This window comes from Mus pahari, chromosome 10 (assembly GCF_900095145.1).
Source record: "Mus pahari chromosome 10, PAHARI_EIJ_v1.1, whole genome shotgun sequence".
NCBI lineage: Eukaryota > Metazoa > Chordata > Mammalia > Rodentia > Muridae > Mus > Mus pahari.
Genome location: NC_034599.1, coordinates 74,912,798 through 74,938,503, shown reverse-complemented (window position 1 = coordinate 74,938,503; position 25,706 = coordinate 74,912,798). Strand labels below are relative to the sequence as shown.

At 39.3% G+C, this 25,706-nt stretch overlaps 1 protein-coding gene across 8 annotated transcripts in view; it reads right to left on the bottom strand.

Moving 5' to 3' along the window:
* Myo6 (myosin VI) overlaps positions 1-25,706 on the bottom strand; it is a 140,307-nt gene that overhangs the window by 40,012 nt on the left and 74,589 nt on the right. For 5 of the 8 annotated variants that reach the window (XM_021206402.1, XM_021206401.2, XM_029543569.1 and 2 more), the window contains exons 8-18: positions 25,208-25,305; positions 24,387-24,551; positions 20,549-20,629; positions 17,301-17,481; positions 13,725-13,869; positions 11,295-11,452; positions 9,861-9,952; positions 8,027-8,099; positions 6,070-6,197; positions 2,595-2,690; positions 2,150-2,323 (exon numbers count right to left, since the gene is read on the bottom strand). In XM_021206402.1, coding sequence (XP_021062061.1) covers positions 2,150-2,323; positions 2,595-2,690; positions 6,070-6,197; positions 8,027-8,099; positions 9,861-9,952; positions 11,295-11,452; positions 13,725-13,869; positions 17,301-17,481; positions 20,549-20,629; positions 24,387-24,551; positions 25,208-25,305 — 1,391 coding nt within the window. Of the gene's footprint in view, positions 1-2,149; positions 2,324-2,594; positions 2,691-6,069; positions 6,198-8,026; positions 8,100-9,860; positions 9,953-11,294; positions 11,453-13,724; positions 13,870-17,300; positions 17,482-18,815; positions 18,825-20,548; positions 20,630-24,386; positions 24,552-25,207; positions 25,306-25,706 lie in introns of all 8 variants that reach the window. The other 3 variants (XM_029543570.1, XM_029543572.1, XM_029543568.1) reach the window with 1 other exon arrangement.

Below are 25,706 nucleotides of genomic sequence, written 5' to 3'. Positions count from 1 at the left end.
TAAGGTGAGGAGTCCTATTAAGACTCCATATCACCCCAGCATGGTAGCACATGCCTTTAATCCCAGCACTCAGGAGGCAACAGCAGGTGGATTTCTGGGAGTTCAAGGCCAGCCTGGTCTATATTGTGAGTTTCCGATCAGCGGGGGTTACATAATGAGACCCTGTTTCAAAATAAAAATAAAAAAGGCTTCATTTTAAAGCAATTCAGAGAAAAATATATGTGGAATGTATTGTTCATATCACTCACTGAGAATTTTCAGCAGTCAGTGCAAAATGTAGATAACAGTTACATATACATATATATATTATATATGTATATAGATATAGATAGATAGATGGATAGATACAGTTACAATGCATTTAAAGCCTCCAAATAAAAGGTTGTTTATACTATGTATCATTTTAAGTACATTCTTTCTAGCACCAGCACTGCATTCCCATGAGATAATGTGATTCTGCTCTCTGAGGACCATCTGGTGGTTGTGCTACCCAGCCTGGCCCTGAATGCCTGTGATGCTCCTTCATCGGCCTCTTGAGTCACCTGGGACCATAGGAGCCATGACACCACATCTTGCCAACATGCTACTTTCAAACCAACCTTTTTCAAAGAGTTTAGTCTGGAATGGAAAAATACTATATAAAAAAAATATTGCTCACTGAGTATATTTAGAACCCATAATTAATACATCTTTAAACAAATTCAGCTATCTAAAAGTGTTTTATGACTTCTTCTATATTTACATTTAAAGTGCTTTAAAAAAGCTTAGATTTTAGAAATGCTAGTATCAAATTTGATATTTAGGATCCACGTCAATTCTTCCTGTTTTCTTTTTGTTTGTCTTGTTTGGTTGTTGGCTTTGAGACAGGGTCTCACATAGCTCTGGCTGATCTTGATCCAGGTACCAGAGCCTGGCCTTGAAATCTAAATCCTCCTCCTAGCTCTCCATCCCCTGAGCTGGGATTACAGGCCTGTGTCACCAAGCCCAGTTCAGGGCTCATTTCAACTGGAAAGGGATTTGAGAAGGTTTCTGCTACTAGTAATCACCACAGATCTCTTTACACTGGTGGTTCTCAAAGTGTGGGTTGTGACCTCCTTGGGGAATAATATATTCAATATCCTGCATATCAGATATTTACATTACAATTCATAACAATATCAAAATTACAGTTATGAAGTAGCAATGGAAAGAATTTTATGGGTGGGATCGCCACAATATGAGGAACTGTATTAAAGGATTATAGCAGTAGGAAGAATGAAAAGCGCTGCTCTACATAAATATAAATATCCTTCCTAATTACATCATCTTAAGTATTTAAAATATACATTTCAAAAGGCAAAGGGCGGTTGTGTAGGAAATATAATGATACTTTCTGGAAATTTAGAGAGAATTTAGTTACATTTCTTTAGTCTATGCATTGTAATTATTTATTAAGGTTTAAATTTTATACAAGCAATTAATAGCATTCTATCACTAAAACACACCGTCTTTTAAAACAATCCTTATTAGGCTTCAAAGAATTAATTTTGATTCAAAACTGATAAAAAAAATTATTCCTTAAAGTTAGATCAGCAAATTGAAGTTTGCCAGAGAGAGCACATCTCTTTTATAAAAGTTATCAAAAGCATCAATCAAGTTTTACTGTAATACGCATGCCCACAGTGCCATGAGAGGAAGCGTGTGGCAGCATAGCAGCCATGCTGTGAATCGGAGTCTGGGAAGATGCTCATTTACCTGAGGCCCCTGGCTGTGCCTGCTCTTCCTCACTCCTCAACTAGTCCTCTCTAGCCATCCCGAGCTCAACTACCGCAGCTAAACAGAACTGCTGAACAAGGAAGAAAGCAGAAAACAGGAAAGAGGAGACTTGAGGGCAGGCAGTATGTGGATGCAAGAACACCAGGAGAATCGATCAGATATGCAGTGTAGGAACATGGCCTGAAAATATAAGCATTTCTGTACAGTCAGTTACCAGGACTACCATTAGAGCTTACATACAAGCATCAATAATGCAGGGTCTTCTCTTGAGACAACCTGTGGCACTTCCGTGATCTACTTTACAATAAAACAATGGGTGGTGGTTTTGTTTTTTAATCTTAAATACAGGCAAAAAAAGAAAAAGCCCAGCGATTAAGTTATTTAGCACAAATACCTTGAACTTGTTTCCCACGCTGATGAAGCTAAGTTTTCCGGCCTTTTGTTTCGTATCTTTGTTGTTATTTGTGGATGACTCAAATAACGCCCGTATAAACTTATCCCTGGACTCACATATCAAGGATTCAAGAGACATATGTAGTGCATCATTATTTTTCTCCACAAACTGGGTCTGAAAAAAAAAACAAATAAAATGTTTCTATCTGCATTGTGATAAAAATACCCTACCTGAACTCTGCCCTATGCAGTTTTCTGAAAAAAACACAAATGTTCCGTGCCCACACTGTCCAAGACAGCAGGGCATGGGTAGTCAGCACTTTAAGGGTGATTAGTGCCAAGGAACTGGAGTTTTATGACTACTCAAGCCTAACCAGCCAGACACTGCCATACTGCAGAGGGCGGCTTCGCACCGACCACCTTCTCCTAAGCAATGCTTTACTCACTGTCTCATAGCACACAGCTCCTGCAAAGTGCCTGATGATAAAGCCTTCATCGTCTCTGAGGTTCCTGTGGACTGCCAGCTTAGATTTCCTGGGAATCTGAGGGGAAAGTACACATATCAGTTACTATGTTATCATGAAGACTGTGGGTGACTCCTTAGACAGTTACAGATGCAAAGTACCTACACTCATAAGGGAACTTTCACATTTTCACAATCATAATATTTTTAAATACTGAAAACACCTTAAAGTATTTGTGGAATCTAAATAAAATTTGGTTATATCTTAGTGGAAAAAAATTGGTGTAAGACCAAAATATACACACATGTATACCTACCACACAGGAAACATACACACACACATGCCTGCTTCACACAAAACATTCACACAAACATACATTACACACACACACACACACACACACACACACACATGCCTGCTACACACAAAATATACATATAATGTATGCCTGTCACACACAAAATATATATATATATATGCATGAATACCACACACAAAACATATATATGTATGAATGCCATGTACAAAATATATACACATGTGCCAGGTAGGTCTCCCAGTGGAGGGAGGGGGACATAACCCACCCACAAAACTTTCAACCACAAATTTGTCCTGCATACAAGATGCACAAGGATAAAGATGGAACAGAGATTGAGAAAACAGACAACCAATAGCTGGCTCAACTTGAGACCCATCCCATGGGAGACAGCCAACCCCTGACACTATTAATGACACTCTGCTATGCTTGGCGACATAACTGTCTCCTGAGAGGCTTTATCCAGCAGCGGATGGAAAGTGATGCAGTGACCCAGAGCCAAACATCAGGCAGAGCTCAGGGAGTCTTGTGAAAGAATGGGGGATAGGACTGAGCAAGCCAAAGGAAGGGGTCTACGGCACCACAACAAGACCTACAGAGTCAACTAACCTGGGCCTGTGCAGACTCACAGAGACTGAACCACCAACCAAAGAGCATGTAAGAGCTGAACCTAGGCCACCCTACACATTTGTGGCAGATGGACAGCTTGGTCTTCATGTGGGTCCCCTAATAATTAGAGTTGGGGTCTGGCTCTGACTCTTTTGCCTGCCATTGGATCCCCTTCCCCTGCCTGGTTAAGCCTTAGTGGAAGAGGAGGTGCTGAGTCTTGCTGCAACTTGATGTCCCAGAGCGAAGTGGTACCCAAAGGGGGCTTCCCTTTCTCCTCTAAGGAGAAGGGGAGGGGGTAGTGAGGGGAGGGTTTGTGAGGGTGGGTCTCTTTGGGGGGGTACTTGAGCTTGGTTTCCAGGACCCATGTCTGGCAGCCCCAAACCACTGCAACTCAAGGTGATCCAACACCTTTTTCTGAACTCCACAGGCACCGCCGTGAGGTGCACATATCCATACATGGACACATGAAAATAAAATCTTTTTTTTAAAATAAAACTTCATTTGAAAGTAAACATAAAACATTAAAATTTTTGTTTAATTAACCACCTATTTCTAAAGCTCAATCTTAATGCTTACTAGAATCACTCAGGAGGGAGTTTTAAACTTCCCTCGCCCCACAGCGTTCATAGAGAATGATTTCTAAGTGTATCCAGTAAAGCACCATGAGATCAGCACCAAACACTTCTGGTGTCTCAAACAAACTATCCTTACATTTTACACAATAAGGCTGAAACCACTTCAAGGAAACAACACCATTTCCTTGAACCTTAACATTTAATTACAGTATCTCATATTTGAATTATTTAAACTTTCCAAAATACTTTCACATATGTGATCATATCTGTCTCTAAAAATAACCCAGGGTGAAAGAGAGAGCATTATTTAAACTGGAAAGACTAAGCCATTGGACCCAGGTCTGAGCTCTTAGAATAGAGGAAGGGCCATCACCCTGGAGCTCTTCTGCCACACCACCTCGCCTGCACCCTAACCCACCGTCCTCAAATGCCACTCAGGCATGTCCCTTACCTCCCCTGGTCCGTCCTTCATCTGTAACTTAAGGATACTAGTTGGATTAAATAAAGTCATTCAAGTAAAAGCACTCGGACAATACCAAGTGCTCCATGAACAGCCATCACATTCAGTTGCGAAAACATACAGCAAAACTAATGGCCGATGTAAAATGGGATTATTGTTTTGTTCTTGCTTGTTCTCCCTAAGCAAAGCAGCCAGACCTTGTTCTTTATGCTTGAGCTTGCTGTCTTTAAGTACAAGTCTCTGAGATTGTTCTGGTCACAGTTCTGTTTACTGGTCTGGTGAAGGCAACCATGCATGACCGAGCATGTATAAACAGCCATGAACAAGCAACACTAGGTTCACAGCTTTAAAATTAGCAAAAGTTTTGTTGAGAATACATATTGCCTCGTGTCTTTCCACCAAAGCACTGTGCATTAGGATAACTATCAGGGCTTTGTAAGACTGTACATCAATGGAGTAAGTGGTTCTGAGGTCCAGACATGAGGTTTTCAGCCACGGAATCTATGATGTTTCGTCAACTTTTCAAATTAAATTTTAAATTACCCTTGCCTCTTTTTTTTTAACATATTAATGGGGATCTCTAGAAACACCTGGTGTGTATGTGTGCACTGTTATTTTGTTAATAATAAATAGAAATGAGCATATTTGTTAGCATTCATTTAAGTAGCTTGGCCTATCAAAGCAATACCAGTACATTATTTTATAACTTCAGAGCACACACAGTTAATGGAGGCATTTGCCAACTGGTACCCTAGTCCCACTAAGTGATTCTAAGTAGCTTCTCTGGTTTCTTTTTGTGTCTTCTTTTGAGGGATATGAGGAGAGCCCCGCTGCTAGTCTCTCTGTCATCAGACAGCATCTACCTTTGTGACTGAAACTGAAGTCAGTGTTTCTGTGCTGCTCCTACTGCACTCAGGGGTAAAGCTGTGTGCTTTCTCAGGAGACGATGGCTGAGTGCAGGCATAAGCACAGGGTTGGAGGAACACAGGAAACCACTTATGCAGCCACAGACGCCAGGTTCCCAGAGAACGGCTCTACTTCCACTGCCACCAGGACTTAAGAGCCAACAGCAGGTGAGCAACCTGGGCTTCTGTAAAGGCCTGCTCTCACCTACTTCTATTGCTCACCTTGTCTCTTCTTCCTTTATGCTACCTCATCTTCCTACCAGTTGGGTGTCCATTTCCCTCTCTGGCTGCATGAGCTGCTGCACTTGGCTAAAATATTATCATCAAATATGCATCCGTAGATACAGGCACATAAACACATATACATACACACACTCCCACACACACACATATACACACTCACACACATAATGTTATAACCATCTAGAGACAATGTTTGCTGGTTATAATCTAATTGCTCTAGTCTTTGGATAACTATGACTCTAGTGGTTAACAACACTAAACCTAACCTAGTTGCACTAAACCTAGTGCAACTGCCAGCCTAAAGATTTCTCTTCCCCGTAGAAGCCCCATTTTAGAATGGCAAACTCACAGTGAGCCGGAAGTGGTCTTTGTGCTTCTGGTGAACCACAGACGTGAAGTGCTGGTCACTCGGCTGGGGAAGACGATTTTCTTCATCCAGAATATCCAGGATTCCCACTAATTTCACTTCGATTAAATCTATTTTAAGATATCAAAATATCCATAGTGATGAAACAATACTTTAAAGAATATTTACTCTTTGGCTTCAAAAAGTATTTGGATTATAAGAGATACTCATGAGCATATACTGTGGAAGGCCATCTAGAAATAGGAGAATTTTTATTTCAAATATGGCATCTATTTAAAGGTAACATCATAGTTTTAATACAGGTTATGGGGAAACAACTTCCCAAAGAAATTGACTCATCAGACTCTGCATTTGTGGTCCCAAGAACATCACAGAAGGACATGACAGATTGTAAGAGCCAGAATACCAGGAAGCCAGCTGTGAAACTGTCTCTCCTAGAAACGGATGTATAAAAAGACCAGAATGATGGCAATGTCAACAGACATATCAATGTGGACACGGGAAACTTCAGGTGGCCCCACACCTAGATAAAGAACCATAGGCAACTAGTGGGTTTTGGAAGACAGAGAATTAGCCTCTCTCAGGCATAAGCCCCTTATGTTGTCCTCTGCAAAGTGGTCAGCATTGAAACCATATGCATACAAGTAATGAAATGGGCTCAGCAAGCTATAGCAATTTGATACATACATACATACATACATACATACATACATACATACAGATATAAATATAGATATAGATATAGATATAGATTGTATGAGCTAGAATAGAGTTCTAGAACATAGAACAAGAAGCCAAGGTTCCCACTGCAGCAATCAGAATGTAACACTTCTTTGAACATTGGTGATGAATGACAATGAACATGCTAAACTAAGCCTAAGACGGAAATGGGAAAATGGATCAACAGAAGGGGAGAAGTTCCTGCCAGATTGACAACCCCACAGCCAATGCGCAGAGGTGAGAAGAGGTGCAGTGGCTAAAAGGATGCTGAGCAGAGCGGGGGTAGAACAGGGAAGACTTAGAAAGGCTACACTGGCACAGCCTGCTACACTGACGACACAGCCTGCTACTCTACACTGCACTGTCAGAATCTAAGCAATATGGTTATTGTGGCTGGATTATCAATTGGACTTTCAATTCCCAGACTTACCCAACACTTGACTTTAGAGATGAAGTGAGCAAGAAAAGAAAGAGAGAGGGTGGGAGATGGAGAGAGATGGTTTGATAGTTAAAAGGACTGGGGTTCGATTCCCAGCACCCACACAGCAGCTTACAACTGTCTGTAATTCCAGTCCCAGATCAGATGCCTTCTTCTGACTTCTATGAACACCAGGCATAGATGTGGTTCAGAGACACACATGCAGGTAAAACATCCATACAAATTAATTGATTTATTAATTAGTCAATAATACAAAGAGCAAGCTGGCGGGGGGGGGCAATGGATGACATTTCTTTATTGATTAACTCAAAGAAAAGCAGAGGCCCTGCTCTGCAGTTTCACAGTATTATCTAGCTTTAACATGAAACTTCTAAAGTCAACTTGCAGTCAGTGAGAGAGACTGCCATTCAGAGAAGAGAACAGAACCTAGAAGCCCTGGCAAACCTCACCAAACTGTGCACTTTGTCATAACAAACGATGTAGCTATCTGCTTATTCCCTAAATAATGGAACTTCCCCTTTACTTGGATCGCCCAATCGCCTTCAGAGTAGTAAAATATGTATCATAATAATCAGAGATTTTAGAAAACTTTTCAACCTAGCTGAGAAGGATGCCTGGTGAGGACAAATAACTGGCAAGGCATACTACAAAAGACCCCGTCTACAATGCCACTGTCCTATGTCCAATAACTGTCTAAACCACTGAACTCAGCAGTGTTCCCAGCAAATGCGCCCATCGTCTCCCCCATATTTCCCAAAGGCAGAATATCAGTACGCATACCTATGCAGTCCTGATTGTCCACATAATGGACTTCATTAACACCCAGGCCCTCCTTCTGATACAGTTCTTGTTCCTATAAATTAAACATGACAATCATCAACATGGAAATACTGTGCAATGTAAAATGCCACCAGGCTTTGGTGTCATTTCAGTTATCGGTTAAAATATAATGGTTTTTACCAATAGGTATAGCCCTAAATGGTTTCCTGAAGATGAATCTAAGTTTGGACCCTGGCAACTAACTATGGCTACAAAGAATCCATAGCAACATAATACATATAATTAGAAAGAATGATACATCAATAATATCTCCACAAAAACATATTCTCTATATGTAAATCAGTATCTTCTTAAAATAATTTTGAAACCATTTTTTATCATATGGGTAACCTATACATTGAACTTAATGTGTTCTACCATTTTCCCCCACCATGGTTAAATATTTCTTCCTGGGACCTATGCCAGGAAAGTTCCCGTACATTCTACAAGGCACAGTCAACTTGTACACAATCTGAAACTGGGAATTCATATACAGACTTAAAGGAGTGTAATAAAAGCAAGCATACGACAGTGCACCCTCCTGATGTGGCTCCTATTTCTATGTGGAATATGGCTGAGCTGGTGTGAAAAGGGCGTATTATGGTATGTTACAAGCAAAGCATGCATGTGGCGCAGCAAAGGAGGGACTAACAGCACAGCTGGACAGAACAGAGACGCTGTCTTACAGGAGAGGGCTTGTTTTATTCGTTTGTTTATGCTACAACTGATTACCTGCAGCCTATTTAAAAATCAACACATGCAGTGATATTCCAGAAACCTTACAAAGACAAAAATAAAAACAAAAAAATACTGGGGGTGGGGTGGGGGAAATAGATGAGATGGAAATAAAGAAAAAAACCTACAGCTCAAAAACTCAGGAATGGCAACCCTGATGAAAGAAAGGAAGCACAGGGTGTGGACCTACAGCCAGGAAAGGAGAGTCAAGCCTAGGGAAGCCGTGGGATGCCCGCGGACCTGCCTTCGTCATCTGAACAAGGATAGGCTGCACTGGATAAACTTTCCAGTTCCTCTGCTTTAGCATCTTCAGTCAGCAAAACCTATCGCAGACAGCACAGAGGAAGGAAGGATACTCGTGGGAAATACTGGAGGTTTTAGGGGAGAAAATAACGAGCCTTGGAACAAATCAATTTGTCCAAAGCTATCTTTGCTTTGACTAAATTCTAAAGAATTATAAAATAACTTTTCCAAGTCTATCTTGGTATGCTGAGTGTCAGCCATGCCCACAGTTACACACTGAGAGCCGAGGAAGGAAGTTCCTTCCTGAAGAGGAAACGGTGGTCAAAGACAGGCCACTCAAAAGCAGCTTGTAGCACACAAGATGGCACAGTAGGCACACAGTGCTAGCCCGAGGTTCTCCTGGCCAGTGGCTGCTCAAAATCTGACTGGTGCCTTTGCTGATGTAAATAGGGAGACGACAAAATGTGGCAGAGCAAGCAGAAGCAGATACTGAGAAGGACAAGAGAGCTTAAGGCCAAGGATGAGAGTGGGAAGCTGTTTAACAGTGACAGAAATAGAAACAACCAAATCAAGGGGAAGAACAGAAGCTGAGCAGACTAATGAAAGTCACTGGTGAGCAATCACAGGCTTCCCACCTTCAAAGCTGCCTCTTAACTCTTACAGGGGCCCCCAAACTCCAGCTAAAGTGCGAGAACTTGCTGGACCACCTAGCCACCTCACATTAGCCTCCATCAGTCAGGGTAATTGCAAGGTTGATTTTCTTCCTTGAAATGTAAACAGCTTAATGCTAGCCTTAAATTTAAATAATGTTCCTCACCTCCTTCAGGATCCTTTCATTAAAAAACTGTTGGAGTTTCTCATTGCAATAGTTGATACAAAATTGCTCGAAGCTGTTGTGCTCAAAGTACTCTGAAAACAGAAAGCCAGAGTAGAGCTGTCACCATCAACAATGTGCATTACTTTATCCCAGGAGTTACTGTGTCAACGGTTTAATTTAAAACTGGGCTTACAAAACACATAAACTTGTTTGTTCTATGTCCCTAAAATGTTCCTAACTCAAAACTTATACTGTCAGGCACTAAAATTAGCTTATCAGAAATACCTTGTCCAATCACACAAATGTTCTATGGTGTGAAAATCAAAAAATTAGAAGCTCTTTTTTTTTCTTAAAGATATATTTATTATGTGTGAGTATACAGTAGCTGTCTTCAGACACACCAGAAGAGGGCGTCAGATCTCATTTCTGATGGTTGTGAGTCGCCATGTGGTTGCTGGGATTTGAACTCATGTCCTTCGGAAGAGCAGTTAGTGCTCTTAACTGCTGAGCCATCTCTCCAGCCCAGTAAGTTTTTTTAAACATAAATTTCTAAAACACAGGTACTAAAGCAACCTAGAGTACAAAAATTATTTAAAATGTATGTACTGTAGATTTTCTTCCTGTTTAATCTGTTACTAAAAATCCTGATAGTGATTCATTCTAAAGTCAAGGGTTGAATTATGTCTAAGACCCATAAGGTTCTACAATTTCACACTCTTAACATGTGCATCATGCTAACAAATGTCTAAAGATGGTGAAATCTCATCGATGATGGGAGTTTATGTGTTCCAAAACTATATTCCAACTTTCTTATTTTTAGCAGCTGCACTCAGGGGATTTCTTTTTCCTTCAGCTGTACAGAGTGTGGAGACCTCTCAATTGCAGTAGTTTAGATGAACATGTTTTAATTTTAGTACTAATGGGCTTTCTCTGAAAGCTGCATAATTCAATGCAGACATGAACATTAAGTTATGTCAAGTGAATCACGAGAAGAAAAGGTGTCTGATGCTTCCCCTTGGTTGTCAACTTGATTCGATTGATAAGTAAATACCAAGAATATTGTTAAAGCACACCTCTGGTGTTTGTGAGGGTCTTTCTAGAAATTGCTACCAAATAGAAAGTCCTACCCTGAATGTGAGAAGTACCATCTCAGGGGCTGTGGGTCCAGGTGCAACAAGAGGAGGATCAAAAAGCTACCATATATAGTCATATCCCCTCCCGCCCCCCCGCCCCTCCCCCTCCTGGCCTTCAGGATGTAAGCCCCTCTGCTCCACCATGATAAGGCTGAAAACTGAAACCTCAAGGCAGGATAAACACTGCCTTCTTTTGCTTCTCCTCGAGTATTTGGTCATAGCTTTAGAGAAAACATTGTTATATTTGTTTGTTTGTTTTTTTAAAAATCAAATACAAATTAACAAAAGAAACAGTGCTTACCGAAACCAGCAATATCCAGGACTCCAATAAAATAAGAAGATGCTTCGAAAGGAAAGCACCGATTTACCCTGTTTACCACATGATCGAAGAGATGGCTGTAGACAGTCTTTGCCAGAGCATCTCGGGCATTGTTTGCCTGCTCCACTTTCAGGGGGACCCTAGGAAGACAAGTGTCCAAGGAAAAGTCCTTAAAGGGACAGACTATAACAATATTGCTGCATACAGAAAGTCAAAGTGTATCTGAACATATTGCCTATACAGAAGAAATAGTTACCAAGTTTCAGGTGAGTATGCAGACAAAATTAAGGAGAAAGTTATAAGAGACATACTGTAACAATTAACTAAAATTAGATTAAAATATACTACTGGACAAAAAAAGCCTTTTTTTTTTTTTTTTTTCCCCTTCCAACTCCTGTATGTAGTGACTATATGGGATGATGGTATTCAATATAGTAGACACATATGCAAGCTGTTTTCCTCCATAAAAATTAGAGTCTAATAAAAAAGAGCAAATCATAGAGGGGGCTTTTCAAATGCCATGCCAGATCTTAAGTACTGAGTGTAATGGGAAAATACAAAAATTGTCCAATTGTTGAGTGACTTTTAAATTACTCAGTCATGGGCTGGGCAATGGTGGAGCATGGCTTTAATCCCAACACTTGGGAAGCAGAAGTGGGTAGATTTCTGTGAGTTTGGGGCCAGCCTGGTCTACAGAGTGAGTTCTAGGATATCCAGAGCTACACAGAAACCGTGTTGAAAAATCAACAGAAAAGTATTCAAGCATGCTTGGTATAGTACAACAAACCTACAATTCCAGCACTCAGAAAGCTGAGGCATGAGGATTGTGAGCTCAAGGCTAGTTTCAGCTACACAGCCAAACCCTGCCTCAAAAATAAATAATTCATAAACTAATAATAAAATAAAAACTAATTCATATAAACGCTGTAGGAGGATTCCCTGTAAGTTTGTGTGTATATTCAATACAGAAAACATGGAAAAGCTCTTATAAATCAGTACAGAAATGGGAGCACTCTTTGTTCAGCATGAGTAGTACTGAAGAAAAATAATTAATTGGCTAATTCATTAACTTAAAATACTGTATCACTAGGAAAAAATGTGTGGCAATTTTCTTGTTTTTCAGACAAGGTCTTTCTGTGAATCCTGGGCAGGCCTTGTCACCTTTCTGCCTCAACCTGCCAAACGCCAGGATTACAGGCTTGTGCTACCACACCTGGCTTTGTTGTAATTGCCAAATATTTTTCTGAGTAAGTCACTTGTGTTTGTTGCTACCATATTTCAAACAGGATAGAACTTTAGAAAGGGATTGAGAATAGACTTTTTCCTCAAAAGTAAAGACTTTGCATTGCAGTGCTTGTGAATGGTAAACCTAAATACTAATTTCATGCTACTGTATCTAAAACCAAAATTCGTAAAACACATGCTATTAAGCCAATACTATGCAATATGGCACAATCTGAAGCTCTGGGTTACTGATTTTAAAAGCTTAGCCAAAGGAGTTTGGGAAATGGCTCACTTAGTGAAGTGCCTGCCACAGAAACATGAGGACGTACATTGGGACTGTGCCCATGTAAAAGCTAGTGTGGAGACTCCATCTGGAACCCAACTGTGAGGAAGGAATCGCTAGGACTCCCTGGGCAGCCAGGCCAGCAAAGTGGATGAGCTCTGGGCTCCGTGAGAAACCCTGTCTCAGAAGATGAGGGGGAGAATGGTTGGGGAGGATACTCACGCCAGCCTCTAACCTACACACACACACACACACACACACACACACACACACACGCAAGTACACAGGCACCCAAATGCATACACACACGTCACACAGACACACTGACATGTACGAACATCATGATCACACACATGCCCACATAAAAGACAAGTGAATAAATACTTTCAAGGGGACAAGAAATAAAAAGATGTGGCTATGGCCTCATTTTCTATCACTTGTAGTTTTCTCTAAATGAAAAAAAAAATAGTAAGTGTAACAAGAAGTTCCCTTTCCCTGGATATGCTATAGAGTTGCACTTAGTAGGAGCTTTAGTACACACCATTTACATGGAAAAGCACTTTTGAAGGCAATGACTCTGTTGCCTAAAACAATCAGATACTTAAGCCACTTACATTTGCAAGAGCAAATCTCGCCTGTTTATTAAATTCCAAACTTGTGTCATGGAGAATATGTCCAAGAAATAACTCCAAGCTGTGCAAATCCCCATTTACTTACGTGATCAACTACAGCTGTCGGAAGCACAGAATTTGGAACTATCCGGCACAGCTTGAGCATTCAAGTGGCAAGAACGAATGAATGATGCATAAACCCTGACCTTGAAGCTCAGTGTTTTCAGAATCTAAGTGTTTCTCCATGACAGACCACCAGACAGAACTTGTGTGGAGCGATGAGGTAGAACTTACTTTATAACAGTGCCTTTGGTGCCCCCTGCTGTGGTGAGCATGACTCTAGTGGTTAAACTGACTCGAAGATCATCTTGGTCCAAACCCAGCAGCTCAGCACAGTATTCCAGGGACGGGGCAGATTTGTTCTTCAGATTGCAGCCACCTAAGGGGATGTTTCCGTGTGAAGTTAATAAGCACTAGGTAAATGACGTCTTCTAGGGTTGTTTCTTAGCATTTTCTTTACTTATGTAACATTATGGGATAGATGACGCTTGCTTTTAACTTTCAAACCCAGCTCACTTGTTTTTTTCCCGTCCTTGTTGGACATCCCTACCAGCAAGTTCAACAGGAAACCCTAACCTGGGCCAGAGCCACAGTGAAAGAGACCCTTCCCGCCAGCAGATTCACATTCCACAGTTCCCATTACCTGCTGCCAACCTGATGCAGAACTATTGTGGAAAATTCCAGAAATAAACAATTCTTAAGTTTTCACTTGTGCATTCTCTGAACTCTGTGACAGAATCGCCTGCCACCCCTGCCAGGACTATAATCCCTTTGTCTGACATATCTACATTAAAATTACACACAAGAGGGAATACCAGGAACCCATTCGTTTACTTAAATGTTTCTTCTTTTTCTTCTTCTTCTTTTTTTTTTTTACTGTGTTGCAGCATTTCTTACAAGAATGATGTAGATAAACATTAAAAAAAACAACTTTTTTAATCTTGAAAAGGCAAAAACTGCAAGATAATATCTATATTACATTAATGTCACTCACTCACTAAAGATGTTCTCTAAGCATTCTTATTACTGTTATGTTGTTTATTGTGATATTGTTACTGTTATGGCAAACAAGGTTGTTGCATAGGATTTTTAAAATATAGGTAGTCCTAACAGGTACTCTCTACACTTCTACTGAATGAAATAGTTTTATGACACCAGGGAGCCTTCCAAACATGCATTAGAAAAGGAGCTTTGTGTCCAAATCTTTGCAGAAGTACTAGGTTTCTGCACAAGTCACCCAGGAAGTTATAGGAAGAAGAGAGGAAAAAAGAGAACACCTCATTTTTAATTAGCAGGAAATGTTTAGGATCCATGGAAGGACACAGAAAAGAGTGAAGATTAATATAAAAAAAGTTTAGCTATTAAAACAATAATAATAACAATGATGAAACTATCTAATGTTTATCTCACTTCAGTCTCCCTGCATGCCTTCCATTTCTCCCACAAAGAAAGGATTTTTTTTTTTTTTTTTTTTTTTTTTTTTTTTTTAAGAGAGAAAGCAAGCAAATGCTATGCCCCTATTGATTGCTCGGCACCCTTCAGCTGGGGTCACATGTCCCTATTGATCCCTCAGCACCCATCAGCTGGTCACATGACCCTATTGATCACTCAGCACCTTTCAGCTGATCACATGCTATTTCTGGTGTCCTATACAGCTTCATGTCCTTCCTCAGGGCAGTAATGAGAGACAGGAAACTCTTGTACCACTTCCAATCACTTGCCACTTCTAACATTCCTATGTACATCAACTATTCTATACTTAAAATTATTTTTTGTTTACTTAGCCTCTCCCACAAGTTCCCTTCCTGTAATGATGCTAAAGTACAAATAAAATGCATGTTTTAATATATTTTCAAAGGAAAATTTCCAAATCCTCTTTTTAAAAAATCTCTGATTATTAAGGCATATTCCAGGTGCCTAATTTTGTTTCAATGCATTTTTACTTCAAAGAAAATGAAGAGTGGTCTGTGTTTCATTTGATTTATTTACTTACTATCTGCCAAACACCAGTGTTCAGAACATTTTGTAAATACTTAACTCATTAACTTCTCTTCACAACTCAAGTTGGGGGCTATTATCCCTCTATAGTGAAAAAACTAAGACACAGGAGGGACAAGATTATACAAAGAGATAGGACATGATGAAGCAATTTGACTCATGGCCATATGTTCATCCAGTACGCTATGTTATGTCTAACATTATTGACAGGATCATTGGACAGTAGACCTGAAAGTCATTGAAGATTGTCTATCTTAGTCTGTTCACTCATGGATAACAAGGCTCAGTGGCCTGAAGGTAATGAGAGATGGTTATGACAATTGTCTGAGCTAGTCAAACATGAGTAGAACCAGGGCCTCCTGTCTATCACTTTTTTGGTAGCTATGCTCAGCACTATTGTGCAGGTTCCATGTCTGCAAAACAGAGGCATCTCCAACCTCATTATTTTCTAGGTCTCAATTATGACTATGAAGGATCTTATTGCATAGAAGACATTTTTCTCCCAGTGCTTATGATCAAACTTATGGCCTCAAAATGATAAGCAAAGCTGGGTCCCATGGCACATACCTGTAATCCTAGCGCCTGGGAGACTAGAAGCTCACTTTGAGGCCAGTGCAGGCTACGTGAGACCTGTCTCCAAAAGGGGGAGGTGGCTGAGTGATTAAGAGCACGTTCTGTTCTTTCAGAGAACACAGGTTCAGTTTCCGGCACCCACAAGGTGGCTCACGACTGCCTGTAATTCCTGTTCCACAGAATCTTATGCCCTTATGGTTTCTGTGGCACCAGGAATACATGGAGTGTGCATACACTCATACAAATAAAAATGAAAAATAAAAACCTTCAAATTTTAAAAAGGAAAGATGGAAGGAGAGAGAGAGAGAGAAGGAGGGGAAGGAGGAGGAGTTCTCTACACTGAGACAATCCTGAGCCCAGCACATTGTTTCTTAAGTGGGCTCCCTCTTTCTCTGGAAGCCCCTTCCCTATGCATATACCACGACTAGGAACTGTACTGTTTAAAGGCGCTCAGGTATTATTTCACTTTGCAAATGAACGTACCTGTGGGATCTGAATCAAACCCATAGTGTGGGCTGCTGTATTAAGTGGTGCAGCAGACTCTTAACTCGCACTTAGTGGAACTTTCTAGGAAAATGTATTAACGCAAAACTGGAAAATGCTATATTCTAAAGGGGCAGGTAGTAAATATTTTTGGTTTGATAGGACATGGTCTCAACTGACCACAGCTTTGCCACTGTAGCATGCACACTGGCATAAACAATACACAGACAAGGGGTGTGCCATATTCCACTAATACTGTGTTATAAAAACAAGTAATGAACGAGGCTTGCCGATTTCATACTCAGATATCAAATCTGCAATTATGAAAAAGTCTTATTGCTTACACAGAAATGGAACCATTAAGAGTGAAAAGGCACTGTCTTGACAGCACTTAAATAGTTTTCAACATCCATAAGAAACATTTTTATCTCTCACTAAAGAAGGATGTACCGCTTATATTAAATCACCCCAGTTAACCAATTCAAGTTTAGATCTATGAAACAAAAAGCTAAAAGTATATATTAATGGATAAGAGAATTATTCTATTAACTGGTAAATTTTTTTAAATATGAACTTCATAATAGCTACTAATTTGTTCATGATGGTGCAGCATTCATTGTCAAAGTCACCATATATCAGAAGACATATCACAGAAATTTGTTGTAATTTCGAACAACATATAAACAAACCACTGAATATTCATATATCTAGGAGAGGACAAACATTATCTCTTAATGAAAATATTAAAGAAATAACCTGAAGTGCTTCCGGCTTCCTCAAAATCAATATTTCCAAGGTGCAGGACACCAGCTACAACTCGAAACAGATCAAGTTTTTCTTCATCATCCAAACCAATTTTTTTCATGGCTGTGCACATCCTGATAAAGTCTCCATGGTCATCTAACAGAGGATCCTTCAAGGAACCTGCCTTAACATACTATAAAACAAGAAGTGTCAACTGACATCTAAAAACTACAACAGTGGGTCTATTAATGCAATGTACGACATGCAAAAATAAAATTGTCAACAGAAAAACTTGAGCATTTGAACACGTTTAAAAACAGAATGGTATAGAAAGTGTGTGCGAGAGTGCTCGTGTTATTTCTTAAAACTTCATGTGAGCCTATAACCCTTTCCATAAAAACTTCAACTAAAACAATGGAGTAAGATGCTTTGTAATTAAAGCATGATGTTACCCCTAAGGTACTGTAAGTCTAAGATGTTAAGAAAGAACAAATTAGTGAAAAGGGAAGGAATGGCTGAGATGAAGCGACAGCCTCCGATCAAGAAGCAATCAAATAGTAATGGGTGTTCGTCTGACTCTGTCACTACAGTAAGAAAATGTTCCACAATAACCCAGGTAGGTTACAAATATATGCATTTTTTCTCAATTAAAATAAATATGCAAAACACAGGACAAGTGAAAAGAATTGTAATAAGGAATTTAATGTTCCAATAGGCATGGAACTAGGTTAATGGCTGACGATTACATCTGTGTTAACAAGCAAATCCAGATAAGGTTACTATGTCTTCATGGCCTGACAAACGTCCTTGTAACTTCTCTATGTTGTGTGTCTGAGGTGAGGTGAATTACTACACAATAGGCTAACTCCAGGAATCTATGCAAGGGCTTTCTGGAAAAAAATGAAAACATGAACAGAAATTCTGTTTCTCTACTAGAAGAATTTGCATCTTAAGTATTCATATGTTAGGATCTAGAAGTATTCATATGTTAGGATCTAGCAAACTCAGAGGGGAAAGAAAGTTAGGCCTGCAAAGCTAAAAGAAGAAACAGAAAGAGAAGTTACTAGACACAGAAAAACCAACCTAGAAATTTTCCAGAACTTGAGCATTAAAGCTAAAGTTAAAAATCTCAGCATCAGAATTATTGAGCATCAAAGATGTCTGCCGCTTCTGGGGAATGTTTTCTTCTCCCAGCATGCAACTGTGGCCTGCTAGTCACAAGATGCTTTAAAAGTCTGATTATGTGCCAGATTTCCGGAAAATGTCTAGAAAATGAAATTCTATTCTGTTCTTTAAAAGAGAAGAAAGCAACAACCACATGCAAAGTTGAAAGAAACACTGTCATGCAGGATTTTTAGTCTCGAAGCTGAGCGTCAACAGCGTTTTAAATACTGTTTTCTAACCAAATCCTCATGAACTATTTGCTTCACAGCAGACTGAAAATACTGCATTCTCTTAAAATGTGCACACAGCAGAAAGACACCCAAACAGAATGAAGCAATGGGCTTAATTAGTCAAAATGATCACCTCGTCCTCCTGACAAAGAAGAGATAAAAAGTAATTTAAATATATTAATCCACAGTTCACCTATACATATCATACACATGCACATTCTCTCTGTGACATAAGATTTCTGATAAGCATTTCACTCTAAAATACAGAAGGAAGGTATTTTCCTGTCCAGCACTGCACACACGCATGCACACGCTGCTCTCTGGAGACTAAGCATTGATTTTCCCTTCTCCCCACGGCCTTTGCTTTGCTTTTGCATTTTTTTGTGTTTTCCTTACAGGACTGCTGCAGTTGTTTTGTACGGCTTTTGATTATCTTAGTGGAAAGACTACAACTTATATATTTTGATGGTATCTTATAAGAACATAGTCTTTCAAGATGCAGTAAATACTATAATAAATGTTGATGTTGCTTCCAAATGTCTCAGCTTTGGCTGTAACATAAAATTTATGCATAACTCAGATATCTATGTCTAAAAATAATATGCAAAGTATCAAATTAAACAAGAATTAACTTCAGTCTCATGTGCTCGTGATTTGAAATGAGAATTTCATTTTTTTCTATTCATTTATATTAATGTATTTTACACATAATTTATCTTACCTAATCTGAGTAAAATCAAAACATCTGATTGGCAAGTGCAGAACCATTAAGAACTGCTAACAGCAAAAAGTTATTCAACTGACATAAATATCTTTTTAAAAATAAGTCAAGATTAACTAGTACCAATACCTAATCATGATTTAGTTTTTATTAACTGAAATGTGTTGTTTATATACAATACTAAAATTCTGTAGGTTAAAATTTATAACATTTAATATGTTTTAAATAATAATTACATAATTCTTAGATTATTTAGTAAGACAACCATATGTGAAACTTCATAATATATTCCAGATATATAGTTGATACAGCACAATTATATGTAAGCAGTCTTTCAGAAGAATGTTTAAGGTATTTACAGTTTATGTCAAACCTTACTTCAGTAGACAATAAATTAAAAGGCACACTTTATGCTTTCTCCTGGGATGGTCCTCAAAGGCCCATGTGTGGAGGACTTGGTTCTCTGCACAGCAATATTCAGAGGAATGGCTTGCGGGAAGTGGCTGGGTCATGCGCACTCTGATCTTACCAATAGATTAATCACTGATGGGCTATTAGGAGGTATGGAAACTTGGCTGACCAAACTAGCGATCTTGAGGTCTTTATCTTGTCTCTGACCCACACCCTCTCTCCCTCCTTTCTTCCATCTCACCTCTCACTCACTTCCGGCCGCCATGATGAGCAGCTCTCCCTAGCCATGTGCTCTCTACTGGTGGATTCTGCCTCACCATGGCCCAGAAACAGAAACGACTAACCACGGACTGAAATAGAAAACTGGGCAAAAACAAATCTCCCATACTTCAAGGTGATTTGCTCGTGTGTTTTGTCAGAGCTGCGGAAAGCTTATTGATACTTAACTACAAATAATATCTGAGTACGCTCCTGAATTATGATGACTCATAAGCAAGTCCATAGCATAGGACTCCAAAAGGGAAGATGAGGAATCAGTGAGTTTGGCCCAAGGAAACCAGAGCCCGCTGCTCTGTAGATGACAGAGGTCTAGAGTGTCACACTACGAGAGAGATCGGGGTTACAGTGTAGTTTTAAGACATATACCTGGAAGCAAGAAGTTCCAAAATAAAGACAAATCCTTCAGCAATATTTTTTACAGTAAAGATTTTCATTCAAAATGAAATCTACTATACCTCAGGACTTTTTCGGTTCTGTAAAATCTGTTTGTCCGTTTCTTTGTTAGCGAAGTATCTAGTGCAGCCCCGGTTTAAATACTAAGACAAAGAATTAAAGTACAATTACCATAGGATTCAAGGGGAAAGATCACAACTACAAAGTGAGCTCAAGTTCAGCCTGGGCTACATAAACATGCTCTACCTTAAGCAAACAAGGAAACAAGAACTAGAGAGCAGAGGGTGAGAAACAGTGACCAGGGTCAGCCCGGCATACACAAAGCCCTGGAGTTTATCCCAAGAACTGAAAAACCGTTAAAGGTCTCAGAAAGATGCTATTTCTTCCGACTTTGCTGTGGTAAAAAGTGACACCCATTGCCACTCTGTACGATTTCTTCATACTCTACAATTTTTGCCTAACTCTACCAAATGCTTCCATAAAATGTGTACAAATATTTTTAAATTGATAATGTTGATCATCGTTAGTTGAGGGTCATCAGACATCCTGCATATCAGACATTTACATTAAGGTTAATAAAGAGCAAAATTATAGTTATGGGGTAGCAATTTATAATCCTTACTATAAATGCTCTGTGAAGGAATATTATTCCTTGTTGTTTAGTAAATAATAAATCTATACAAAGGTGCTCTCTTTTTTTGTAGAACAAGATTTTAATATTTTCAACTGTTGAATTTCAACAAATAGTTATTTTAAGATATATTTCATTGTTATGTCTCCCTTTTCATTTCTTATTTTACTAATTTGTATACTGTCTCTGTGCCCTCTGATTAATCTGGCTAAGGGTTTATCTATCTTCTTGATTTTCTCAAAGAACCAGCTCCTGATTTTGTTGATTCTTTGTATATAGTTCTTTTTGTTTCTATTTGGTTTGATTCTTTCCTGCCTTCTTCTTGGGTGTATTTGCATCTTTTTGTTCTAGAGCTTTCAGGTGTGCTGTCAAGCTGCTAGTGTAAACTCTCTTCAGTTTCTTTTTGGAGACACTTAGAGCTATGAGTTTTCCTCTTACCACTGCTTTCATTGTGTCCTGTAAGTTTTGTATGATGTGTCTTCATTTTCATTAAATTCTAAAAAGCCTGTAATTTCTTGCTTTATTTCTTCCTTGACCAAGTTATCATTGAGTAGAGAGCGTTGTTCAGCTTCCATGTGTATGTGTGCTTTCCATTGTTTTTGTTGGTATTTAAGACCAGCCATGGTCCGTGGTGATCTGATAGAGTACATGGGATTGTTTCAATTTTCCTGTATCTGCTGAGGCCTGTTTTGTGACCAATTATGTGGTCAGTTTTGGAAAAGGTATCGTGAGGTGCTGAGAAGAAGGTACATTCTTTTGCTTTAAGGATGATATATTCTATAAATAACTGTTAGATCCATTTGGTACAAAACTTCTGTTAGTTTCACTGTGTCTCTGTTTAGTTTCTGTTTCCATGATACATCCATTGCCGGGAGTTGGGTGTTGAAGTTTCCCACTATTATTGTATGGGTGCGATATGTGCTTTGAGCTTTAGTAAAGTTTCTTTTATGAATGTGGGTACCCTTGCACTTGGAGCATAGATGTTCAGAATTGAGAGTTCATCTTGGTAGATTTTTTTCCTTTGACCAGTATGAAGTGTCCTTCCTTATCTTTTTTTGATAACTTTTGGTTGAAAGTTGATTTTGTTTGATATTAGAATGGCTTCTCCAGCTGGTTTCTTGGGGCCATTTGCTTGGAGAATTGTTTTCCAACCTTTTACTCTCAGGTAGTGTCTGCCTTTGTCACTGAGGTTCATTTCCTGTATGCAGCAAAATGCTGGGTCCTGTTTATGTATCTAGTCCTTTAGTCTTTATCTTTTTGGGGGAATTGAGTTCATTGATGTTAATAGATATTAAGGGAAAGTGATTGTTATGTACTGTTATTTTTGTTAGAAGTAGAATTGTGTTTGTGTGGCTATCTTCTTTTAGGTTTGTTGAAAGATTACTTTCTTGTTTTTTCTAGGGTGTAGTTTCCCTCCTTGTGTTGGTGTTTTCCATCTATTATCCTTTGTAGGGCTGGATTTGTGAAAAGATATTGTGTAACTTTGGTTTTGTCATGGAATATCTTGATAATTGACGGTTTTGCTGAGTATAGTAGCCTAGGCTGGCATTTGTGTTCTCTTAGGGTCTGGTCTGTATGACATCTGCCCAGGATTTTCTAGCTTTCATAGTCTCTGGTGAGAAGTCTGGTGTAATTCTGATAGGTCTGCCTTTATATGTTTACTTGACGTTTTTCCCTTACTGCTTTTAATATTCTATCATTATTTAGTGCATTTGGTGTTTTGATTATTATGTGACGGGAGAAATTTCTTTTCTGGTCTCATCTATTTAGAGTTCTGTAGGCTTCTTGTATGTTCATGGGCATCTCTTGCTTTAGGTTAGGGAAGTTTTCTTCTATAATTTTGTTGAAGATATTTACTGGCCCTTTGAGTTGGGAATCTTCACTTTCTTCTCTATCTATTATTATTAGGTTTCATCTTCTCATTGTATCCTGGATTTCCTGGATGTTTTGAGTTAGGAGCTTTTTGCATTTTGCATTTCTTTGATTGTTGTGTCAATATTTTCTATGGTACCTTCTGCACCTGAGATTCTCTCTTCTATGTTTTGTATTCTATTGGTGATGCTTACATCTATGACTCTTGATCTCTTTCCAAGGTTTTCTAACTCCAGGGTTGTCTCCCTTTGTGATTTCTTTCTTGTTTCTATTTCCATTTTTAGATCCTGGATGGTTTTGTTCATTTCCTTTGCCTATTTGATTGTGTTTTCCTGTAATTCTTTAAGGGATTTTTGTGTTTCCTCTTTAAAGGCTTCTAGCTGCTTACCTGGGTTCTCCTGTATTTCTTTAAGGGAGTTATTTATGTCCTTCATAAAATCCTCTATCACCGTCATGAGAAGTGATTTTAAATCTGAATCTTGCTTTTCCGATGTGATGATGTATCCAGGACTTGCTATGGTTGGGAGAATTGGGTTCTGATGATGCCAAGTAACCTTGGTTTCTGTTGCTTATGTTCTTATGCTTGCCTTCTACCATCTGGTTATCTCTAGTGCTACTTGCCCTTGCTATATCTGACTGGAGCCTGTACTTCCCGTGGTTCTGGTTGTGTCAGAACTCCTCAGAGTTCAGCTGTCTCTGTGATCCTGTGATTCTGGGATCCTATGATCCTGAGATCCTGGGTGTGTCAGAGNTCCTGGGAGTCAAGCTGCCTCTGGAACCCTGAGATCCTGTGGACCTGGAGTAGTCTGGGAGTAGAGCTTCCTCTGGGTATTGTGAGACTGGATGCAGAGTTTGAACCCAAGGTCTGCTCAGGGCAATGGCTCAGACCGGATGAAACCTGTACCACTGGTCCGGTGAAATTCCTAGGTGCCTAGGTCCCACTGGTCCCAGTTACTCCTGGTGTTGGGGCAGATGTTGTGTCCTCATCACCTCTGATCCTATGATCCTGGGTGTGTTAGGGCGCTTGGGAATGAATCTTCTTCTGGGTGTTGTGGGACTGGCTGTGGAGTTTGCACTGAAGGTCTGCTCAGGGCACAGGCCTGAACAGGAAGGAACCTGTGCCACTGGTCAGACCAAGTTCCTGGGTCCCGCTGGTCCCAGTTACTCCTGGTACTGGGGCAGATGTTGTGTCCTCCTCCAGAGGTCCCCTCTTTATCATTCCCAATATTTGCAATTCATAGTTAATCTTGAGATGAAACTCTGCAAATCCAGAAAGCCCACTGTGCTTGGTTTAACATAAGTTATGTACAAAAACAAATAGGACTCCAAAACTAGTAAGTTTTAGGAATAAGAACGATTTGCAAACCTGGTATAAAATTTATTTTCCTCCAACCTACCCGAAAATTATCTGGGGAACTCAAGTGAAGCTTCTCCCTAATGTCTTCTGAAGCCCCAGCACACAGCCTGTAAAAAATATGGTAATTCCGCTCCTCTTTGCCTTGAACACAGATCCTAGACTTCTCTAGAAGGTAATGGGAAACAAATCCTCCAACAACCGAACTCTAAAAGACAAAACAGAAAATACATTTTATATCTATGGGATTGAAATATAACTTAATGCTAAACTAATCTTTTCTAATAAACATTTGCTTATCAAAGAAGTTAAAATATTTATTAAATGCTAGACAAAAACACCTACAACGTAAGCTTTGAGTATTTCTCCTTCATTTTAAACACTGTTATCCAATCTCCACCCTGAGCCTCTCCAGAATCAGAACTGACTTAGCAGTGCACCCCAGTGTCCACAGCAGCCCACAGACTGTTGCTAAAGAGCTCTCAGCTCACCACCATGAAAATCTGCTGTTAAGACACTAAGTGCCCTCATATGATCACTACAGACTACATAGATCAACAGATAACGTATAGCTGTATATCATGCTGTGTCTGGTGACCATGTACATTATGACATGTTATCAAGACAACAAAAGAATCAAGTATGAGTAAAAGAATAACTATAAATCTGTGATTGGTGATGCATCCAAATCCATTATTTTAATTTTAAGCTGAATAGAAGTTCCGGATACTCACTGTAAATACATACAAACATACAATTATAGTTACAACAATAATAATAATCTTAGAAAGAACTATATAAGTTCTAATTCTAATAAGACCACAAACGCTTCCCAAATACATCACAGAAGCAACTTCCTTTTACCTTTTCATTGAAATGAATTTCCACAAATTTTCCAAATCGACTGCTATTATTGTTGCGAACAGTCTTTGCATTTCCAAACGCTTCTAAAAGTGGATTAGCTAATGAAAAAGAAATGAAACTACTTCATCAAAAAGAAAATCATGAGAAAGGCATGAAGAAAAATTATAAAGCAATATGCATATTACATATCTGTAAGGAGGAAGATTTGGGAAAAATGCTGGAATTTTAGAAATATTATACAGAAAAATTATCCAGTAATGTCAAATTCCCCAAGAATTAAATGTTTAGACACTGTAATGGTTTTACTTTTGATTGACAGGTGGACAGGATCTAGGGTCATCTAGGGGGAAAGCCTCAGGGGCAGAGAAAGACAATAGGTTCACAGATCACCGTGAAGGAAGTATCTGAGTAAAAGGGTTATAGGAGATAAGTAGGTCTCTCACATTGCGAAGAGGAAAGCATTACAATGTCGACCACAAATGAGATCCTTCTAAAGTCA